The sequence below is a fragment of the Corvus brachyrhynchos genome, unplaced genomic scaffold (assembly GCF_000691975.1).
Source record: "Corvus brachyrhynchos isolate BGI_N302 unplaced genomic scaffold, ASM69197v1 scaffold864, whole genome shotgun sequence".
In the NCBI taxonomy this organism is placed as follows: domain Eukaryota; kingdom Metazoa; phylum Chordata; class Aves; order Passeriformes; family Corvidae; genus Corvus; species Corvus brachyrhynchos.
Genome location: NW_008237871.1, coordinates 1,315,660 through 1,324,569, shown reverse-complemented (window position 1 = coordinate 1,324,569; position 8,910 = coordinate 1,315,660). Strand labels below are relative to the sequence as shown.

Here is an 8,910-nt window from a genome sequence, read left to right as displayed (position 1 = left end):
GCCTGGCCCAAGCAGGGCCTGGCCGGGCCCGCTGGCCCCCACACGGGGCCCGCAGCCACCTGTCCCAGCGCCGGGAACGAGAGAGAGCTTGGAGGGGGAGTTTGTCTATTCTTAAATGTGTATCATAGAGGCAGTCACAACTTTAAGTGGCTTAATGAATTGTCCATATTCAAACTGGCCAGTGATAGGTTCTATCAGTTCCCAGAGGAAACTGTAAGCACCCCTTAGCAAGGACATCCCTTCCGGGACTATGCTTGCTAACCTATAACAAGGAGTCATTTTACCTTTTCTGTGTTTTGGAGCGTGCACTAGAACTGCACCTTTATCAGGAGGGTATTCAGGAAAGGATTGGTAAGAATTTAGGTGTGACTTACATTGAAAGACTGTCAGCAGCTATTGGCCAAAGGTGAGGCCATGATTAAGATTTATGGGTAAAAACAGATAGCAGTGATCTGGATCTGTGTCCTATCTAAGCCCAGATCTCTAGGAAGTTCACACAAGAAAAGAGCATGAAGTTCTAACAAGATACTCTGCAAAGCAGGAAATAATCTTCTGGCTTCATGTCTGTGCTGGTGAGCTTGGTCACCTCTCCTCCTCTCCTTCCAGCTGTGAAGCAGCTCTGGGGAGATGGGGACCATATGGCTGAAATAGATGACATGATGTCAGAGCAAAAAGCCATCCGTGGGGAGAAGGCAAAGAGCGTTTGGGATCTGCTCCGTGACAGAGCCGTGCGCTGGCAGCTCATCACTCTCTTCCTCGTCGTCTCGTGCATGCAGCTCATCGGGGCCAATGTGGTGCGTGCAGTGCTTTGCTTTTCTCTCTACATTGCTGACAAGCTTCTCAGCAAAAGTAACCTCTGCAAGGAGTTGTGAATGACTGCAACAGTGCCTGTAAGGAGGGATCTGTTGTTACTCTTTATTAATACAGTCTTTTCCCATGGAAGTTTGGGACCTGGGATAAGTCAAGAACTGTGTTTTAGCAAGCATCTTCTGAAGGCATTTCTATGGATTGCCCTGTTATGATAAGATGATTTTGTATTTTGTTAAGGCCTAGTTAGTTATTTTCTGTCCAAAAAGACAGAAGCTAGTGTAAACGTGGCCACATGTGTACAGCTTTCACAAATTTCTATTCTTTCCAGGTTTACTCTTATGTATACAATATCTTTACAAAGGCTGGAATCCCCCCTGATCAAACCCACTATGTGTCACTGGGGGTTGGGACCACTGAGATCCTCTCCACAGTCCTGTGTGTAAGTGACTTTTCAGCTGAATTTTGTTTGGCTGTAATACATCGTTCATTTTGATCTTCAGAAATACTGTAAACGGAGCTTCAAGAATCAAATTTTTGTGACAAATCAACCATGGAACCAATCACATAAAGTCCTCTCCCCTCACCCTGCAAACGTGGGCATTTCTATTCTGTTTCTGGGAAGAGTGGAGAGTCTTTCTGTCAAAATCACAACCCATTCTGGGCCAGTCTTGGGAGCCCCAGTACCCCCTGGAAGAAGAGCAAATATCATTTTTCAGTCAGACTCAGGGCTGCAGGAATCACAGCAATTAACAGTGTAAGCATTCCCACTCTGCTCTCCCATCTGTCTCTCCTTTGCCTGCAGAATGCCACCTCTGACCTCCTCTGCCCAGTCAATGCCCCCTGCAGCCCGGCACCTCCCCACCTCCTGCTCCTCCCTGCAGCGCCTGGTCCTGCTCAGGCTCCCCAGCTGCCTTTACTCACCCTCCCAGAGAAGGCGCCACGTCCCAGTCTCCAGTCCTCCAGTGATTCCCTGCCTGGCCAGTGAAGGCAGACACTGGAGCAGCTCAGCAGTGACTGCCTTCGGTCTGTCCTTCGGAGCTGGCAGCGTGTCCTCCTGCTTGCAGGGTTTCCTCATTGAGCGTGCAGGGAGGAAGACACTGCTGTGGAAAAACTACACTGTGATGGCCTTGGCTCTAGGGCTCCTCACAGTCACTCTCTCACTACAGGTAAGACCCCACTGATGCATTAGAACTGTGTTAATGTTTTATTGTATGGCAGATATCATAACTATTTCCCTCGCACAAATCACTTTTTAGTGAGAAGAAGTATTTTTGGGGCTAACCATCATATTAATAGAGGTCTGTTCCCAGCCATGTACACAGGGATTAAAGACAGACCACCAAGATCCCTGCCAAGGCTATCTCATGAAATTTCTGAAAGTAGAGGAAATAGATCTATGTTAAGCATTGACATAGTTAGTAGTGGTGAGCATTTCTAATGGAGCTAGATAAACAAAATTTTAATTTCTGATTTTATTTGCTTTTCATTTCCTACCACAGGACTCCTTTTTCTGGATACCATACTGCTCTGTTGCACTTGTCTTTATTTTCATCATGAGCTTTGGCATTGGGCCAGGTTGGTATTTTCTACTGGAATGATTTCATTTACCCACTCATTCCTTCCTCATTGCAGCCTTTAGGAGAGATCCCAGGCATAGCAGTTTCATAGTAAGCATGAATTCCTACTTCTGATTCAGTGCAGGCGTAGATATTTCCCTCCATACTATGGTAGGAGGTAAAATTCATTTCCTATTGCATTCCTACATGCCTTTTTTCTGAAGAGCCAAGCACCACCTCAGACACTTCCAGGCCACTTAAAGCCATGAACTTATGCAGCAAAATGAAGTATGAGGTACAGAAGCATCTTGCAAATTTCTAAGCTTCCTTTTTTCTTCAAATTTTTTTCAGCTGGAGTACTATGTCCCTTGCTCACGGAAATATTTATTCAGTCATACAGACCAGCTGCTTATGTTTTTAATGGTGTTACAAATTGGATCCAACTCTTCATCCTTGGACTTTCGTTCCCTTTCATCGTGGTAAGCAAAGTAGGGTGTTTGTTTCAGTTCAGAGGAAGTTAGACCCCTACTGAACGCAGAGAATGCTTCTCTTATCAACACTTCATGCAATGGACAGAGCCCAAATTAATTGCAGTTCTGATGGCCTCTTCCTTTTTAACCAGGTATTTACTGAAGTGTAGCAAACCCACCAAATGCTTCTAACTCTACACAAGTTAGAGTGACATTGGGAAAGCAGATACAGTGACAGAGGCACTGACACTGTCAGATGTCATTTGAAGCAGGAATATGTCAACTAAGTCCCTGACCAAGTTCTTTTAGTAAATACAAACCCAGAAACTCTATATCATAAGAGAAAGAAATCGAGATAAATTTTTATGAACACATTTTGTCTCTTTGTTTTCCTGTAGGAAGGCCTTGGTAATTTCTGTTTCATCATTTTTCTGACATACTGTCTGTCCATGGCTATTTTTGTATTCCTGGTGCTGCCAGAGACCAAAGGAAAGACCATGTTGCAGGTCATGGAGGACTTCAACCGCCTCAACTACCGTGGAAAGAAGGGACAGGCAGTCCTACAGCAGAGTAACTGCTCAGTGATGACTGTTACTAAGCTTTAAGAGCAAACTCTCCACTTCATATTTTGCTCTTTTATTACTGTAGTGCCCAGAAGCCTCACTAAGCAAGAGAGAATCCATAGATCCACCAAAAAACCACCTGCTGTGCAGAGCACAGGATGAACTTGGTGGTTCTCTCCAGCTCCTGAAGTATGAGCTGAATTAATTCCTCTGCAGAAAAAAAATTAAACACGGTTTATAGAGAAAATAAGATTTTTGTCAGTCCCTCCTAGCTTGCAGTTGTAAACAGAAAACACAGGACCTGCTATTTTCTTGGCAAAACCAGGACTCCACAGTTGGAAGAAGTGATTCTGGAAGGTCCAGAGGTACAGCAGACCTGCAAAGAAGACAGAGCTTTGACACTGAAATTATCTGCTCCTATTAAGAAGTCAGTTCTGATGAGCTTTCGCAGAGAGGAAGCTTCAGTCCACAGGAGAAGACGTGTTTAGCTCTTTAATCCAGTGGAAGAAGAGTGCCTTGCCTACCAGTGGGCAGGATTGATATGCAGTGCTCCCCCCACGTTTACAATTTTAGAGATTATTCTATTGGGAAAAACAGGACTGTGTCAGTGCTGAAAGAAAGCAATGAGCAGAGAAAGCAGAGCAGCAGGAAATCATGAGTGAGCAAATCCACAGTGGCAGGATCTCCTTCTTCATTAGCAATGACTATGTAGTGTGTCTTCAGCCTGGAGAACACTGGGTTTCAATGGGATTGAGCTCCTGAGAGTAACCGGTACCGATGAGATAGAAAGGAGGGACACCTCTCCTGGAGAATTTAATCTGTATGTATGAGTGTTTTCTTCTCTCTCCGGGCCTCTGAATACTTCACATTTTCATTATAAAACCTGGTAAAAAGGGCTTCACATTTGTATTCATTGCTACATGACATGACACTTTTTTTGGTCTTCTTCATGCTTTACAGTTTTCTGATAAGGAAATAAAAAGCAGTGGCTAGGAAAACACATCCTTCTGATTGTGCCTGGATTGGTTTTCATTGAATGAAGAGTCAAGGATAGAGGAGAACCCATCTTCGGGGTGGTGTTGTTGGGGTCAAGGAATACTGTCTCTGTCTTGTTCTGGAGATGAGATCTTCACTACCAGCTGATGCAGATGCTGCACAATAAATTTTGCAAAAGGATCTGAATATTGAGTGGCAGTTTCTTTCACAGCCCTAAGGGTCCTGCTATTTTATCTTCACACTATCCTCCAGCAGTATTTGTGGCAGTGCCAAAAGCTAATGCCAGGAGCAGGGTACTTCCCCAACACAGCCATCCCTCCCATGACAATCATCACACTACCAAAAAAACTAGATAAAGTTTATTGTTTCAAGGCTTTAGATCATGGATTGTACAGTACCATATTAAGAACCAACATACATTTCTTCTTGTTCTTGTCAAAAATGCATGGAGAGAAAAAAAGAAGCATTTGAAGTGTTTTGAAAAGAAAATATTAGGTTAGGCCTTGATTATTTTAAAGGTCTTTATTTGGTTTTGTCTTTCTCAGGCTTACTGTTTCCCAATGAGGAAGTTTTTACTGTCTTACAAGACGTTAAAAACTCATTTCTTTATACATGTCTTCCTACAGCATGATTGTGTTCAACCTGTGTTACTTCTTCCCTCTTACTAAAGGCAGTCCACAAGAGGGAAAGCAGTAAATCATTAACACTGACATAAACTATTATGGATTGGGAATAAAGGTTGAAGAAGTACTTGTGAATCTGCAGTGTAGGATCCAGGATCACACAAGTGCAACGAAGGGCATCTTTGAAGACAAAATCACTTAAAGCCCAGAGTATTGGTTGAGCTCCATACTGGGTCTGGAAAAAGCACATTTCTTGCAGTGTTCAAATCCCAGGTGGAAGGATGAATCTTGTCCTCTTCTTTAGGAAAATAAATAAAAACTATACTAGGTATTTAAGGCATGTTTTTTCCATTGTACAGCACTGAACAATAGTGTGAGGCCAGATGAAAATGAGACAGCAGTAGGAGTATTCTAGGAGGGACACAGACAAGAGGAGCAAGAGGAACAGGGCTCTGCAGGGACTGTTTGATCAACCAGATGTTAAAAACTGGCCACAGACAGTGTTTAGAAACCTCTCCAGAAAGGTCCAGAGCTGCCATATGTATCCTTCCTTCCCTCCTCACCTCAAAGAAAAATCTTTCTTTCCCCTCTAGTTCCTCCAGGTTCATCAGCTCTTTGCCCACTGAGATGTGGCATCTTGCTCTGGCACACAGAGAGTCAATTCCACTCTTACAGATAGGAAAGAGCGAGGCTTTTGACCAGTTCTGGAAAAACTCTGACCCTTATAAAGAACTGGGTGTTAGCAAGGACACAAAATGCCAATATTCCAATACTTTGTTTCCTGCATCTGGGAAATTGTTCAAGCAATTGTAAATCTTCCAGCAGGCAGAAAGAGGCATTATGGCTCAGCTACAATTCTAAAGGCCTTTTGTAGACTGGAGGGGAGGAAAACACCCCCTGCCTAAGCTGCTTGTCGGAGAGGTGAAGAGGGACTCTGCTCCCCTGAAAGGAAGATGGTAGCACTGTCTGACTCCTCACACAACAGGAACACGCAGGTGTTTTAGCAGTGCGAGTAAGGGGGAGTGCTCCCAATTCAAGAGGGATAAACATTTACCAATGTTGTAATCAGCTTGTTGTATCTGGGTCTTAGAATAATTAAACCAGCAAGAAGAGGCCCTGGCCAGTGTCAGGGGAGGACACAATCTGCTAAAAGCCACATAGTTAGAATTTAACTTCTGCGCTATGATCCCAAGCTCTTACAATCTCAGTGTGGAACCCATCTCTCTCATCTGACAGACTTGACAAGGGCTCTCAGAGCGGGCAGGGTTTCAAGGGGAAATGGCTGGTTTCCTCTCAGACCTGGTGAGTATCCAGCTTCTTGTGTTCTAGCCCTGGTCACTAAGAGCAGCATGGTCCTTAAAGATTACAGCAAAGGGAATCATTCTTTCTTGTAATTAAAATGAGCAACAGAGCATGTTCTTGGGACAACACTGGCTCAGCAATAAGATTGACTAAATGACACCTGCAGAAAATACATTAGAAATGCAAAACAGTGAGAGGTTTAAAAGAGGACCTAGGAAACCAGGGAAGATGGGAGTTTGGGGAAAGATAGAGAACTTAGTGAAAAACACAAAACACAAAACCCCTCCCACTTCACTGCTCTGCACTGTCAAGGACAATTGAGGATACTCATCAGTTTAAAGTGTGACCTGACTAAAAGCCTGAAAACATATGTGCTTGTGAGGAATGCTCTGAAATTCAGTGTACATCATAGAAACACAGCATTTCCAATAGGAGTAATTCAGATAGTGCCTCTAAAAATGTCATTTCATATGGGGTTCATAAAAGTGAAATGTAAAAAAAAAATAAGATTTAAGAGGACAGACTTGAGTAATCTCTGGAAAATGGTGAACACTGTCCCTGAGGAGGCAAAGGTGAAAGCAAAAAGGGATTGAAGAAAGCTGTAGCTTCTTTCTAGTACAAAGGTAAACACAAATGATCTCAACAAGGCGTTTATGATTTTTGTTTTCTGTGGTTAGCAGAACTAACAGAATTAGAGAATGTATCTTTTCAGATTGTTAATAACCAGGAGACGAATATAGCAGAATGTACAGATTTGTAATTTAACAATTTCCCATGAATTTAAGTTGATTAGTGAAAAATTCAAGATGGGTTTTTGCATTTTAAAGGTTTCTTAATCATAGAAATGTGAAGATATAAGATCCTGTAAATTATCTCACGGCCTGAAAGGTGTGCTGGTATCAGGAACTTAGGATGTGTTTCATTCTCTTTGGCAGGTTCAATACCGGAGGCTATTGCTAATGATTATGGTGCTGGGAATTGGTGGAACCCACCTCTCTGGTTTTCAAATGTCTGTGATAAATTATACTTCTCCGGTAAGCAAAGCCGGAGAAAAAAAATCACATCTCTAACTGTTCCTCGTGGTCCTAGGCCTTACACTTTGCAGATGCTTTACAAAAGCTCTTAGGTATTGCTATGTCAGTTTATTCCCAGCAGTTTCCAATGCCATACTGTCCTGTCAAAGTTCGCATGATTCCTAGGAGCTGTGCTCCAAAGACAACTTCCCACAGAAGTTTGTGGAAACAACATATTGAGATATCTCCTTAAAGTTTATGACATGGAGAAAAAGAAATAAATCTAGCTGATAGAGTCAGCCTTCAGCTCAGCCCTTTTCTCTTTACATCCATTCTAGCCACAAGAACATTTGCACCTTACTATAATGAATAAAAGTTTCTAATTTTTTGGTGTAGGAGAGCTTGGATTCAATGCACTAGAGTATAATTTATTTTTGAAAGATTCTCTTACACTATTAGGCTGTATGAGAGGAAATATCACTCCTAATTGCGAACAAGTGTCCTATAGTCACACTTTTAGTCATGACTATTAATCCAATTTTTTTTAATTGTAAACGTTATGAAGAACATTATGATTAGTGCCTTGGTGGAACAAAAATCTCTTTCTCTGTCCCAGTACATTCAGAAATTTATCAACGAAACTTGGCTGGAGCGATACGGTTCTGTGCTGCCTCAGGAGACCCTGATGTTACTGTGGTCCCTCATTGTGTCTGTGTACTGCATAGGTGGGATGATAGGGTGTCTGTGCAGTGGGTACCTGACTGCAAAATTCGGAAAGTAAGTATATTTCCCAGCATCTTGCTACCCAGGGCTGCAACAGGGGAAGCTATTAAATATTATTCAACTAACAGAAAGGATACCAGAATCTCACTGCCCTCTGCTGCCACAGAATTTACCCAGCATGTAAGTTATACCTGCATGCATTGGAGAAACAAGAACATGTAGATATTTCTGATTCCCTTGCCACAGCTTTTGTTGGCATACAATTCCCGTATTTTTGCTGACATTTTACCCCCAGCAGTTTCCTTCAGCCTCATGGTTTGCTCACACAGCGAGTAAGAGGAATCTAGCTTTTCCCTTTCCACTCCTCTGCAAAGACCTCATGCCTTTTCATAACCAGATTTGATTGTCTTATAAGCAATGGACTTAAACACGGCCATGGCTTCAGTCTGTAAATCCAGAGGAACAGTCAGACATTAGTCAAAGAAGAAAAAGTAAAACATGGATCATACCCACGTGTTGTTTGCTGTTGCAGGAAGAAATGTCTCCTGTTCAATGACGTGGTCCTAATAACAGCCACGCTGCACACTGGCTTCAGTAGGAGAGCCAAGTCTTTTGAGATGATCCTGGCAGGGCGCTTCCTCGAGGGCATCGGTGCTGGTAGGACTCCTCACTATTCCATGTTAATGTGACTTCTTTGGGGTGGATACAGAAATCTTCCTGCTGGGAGTACCCAGGAGTGTGCTGTAACCCAGTGGAACAAGGAACAAATTGGGGCAAGGTAAGAGAAGCTGTCCTTTGCCTTCAAGAGGTCTTGTAGAGAGATCTGATGGATTAGCTAAACAGCTTGCTTAAAG

The 8,910-nt window shown here is 42.9% G+C and overlaps 2 protein-coding genes across 4 annotated transcripts in view; both read left to right on the top strand.

The window, feature by feature from the left end:
- The window catches only part of LOC103614212 (solute carrier family 2, facilitated glucose transporter member 11), a 10,847-nt gene extending 4,833 nt beyond the window's left edge, over window positions 1–6,014 (top strand). The window contains exons 6-11 of the mRNA XM_008632107.2: window positions 607–794; window positions 1,139–1,249; window positions 1,875–1,976; window positions 2,310–2,385; window positions 2,718–2,845; window positions 3,235–6,014. Of these exons, the coding sequence (XP_008630329.1) occupies window positions 607–794; window positions 1,139–1,249; window positions 1,875–1,976; window positions 2,310–2,385; window positions 2,718–2,845; window positions 3,235–3,441 (812 nt within the window). The 3' untranslated portion in view covers window positions 3,442–6,014. The remainder of the gene's footprint in view (window positions 1–606; window positions 795–1,138; window positions 1,250–1,874; window positions 1,977–2,309; window positions 2,386–2,717; window positions 2,846–3,234) is intronic.
- A 178-nt stretch (window positions 6,015–6,192) lies between these two features.
- LOC103614210 (solute carrier family 2, facilitated glucose transporter member 11-like) overlaps window positions 6,193–8,910 on the top strand; it is an 11,460-nt gene continuing 8,742 nt past the window's right edge. For all 3 annotated transcript variants that reach the window (XR_001861369.1, XM_017732278.1, XM_008632106.2), the window contains exons 1-4: window positions 6,193–6,320; window positions 7,256–7,354; window positions 7,950–8,110; window positions 8,589–8,713. Coding sequence is in view for 2 of the 3 variants with exons in the window: in XM_017732278.1 (XP_017587767.1) it covers window positions 6,297–6,320; window positions 7,256–7,354; window positions 7,950–8,110; window positions 8,589–8,713 (409 nt within the window). In the remaining variant the exon portion in view is untranslated. The remainder of the gene's footprint in view (window positions 6,321–7,255; window positions 7,355–7,949; window positions 8,111–8,588; window positions 8,714–8,910) is intronic.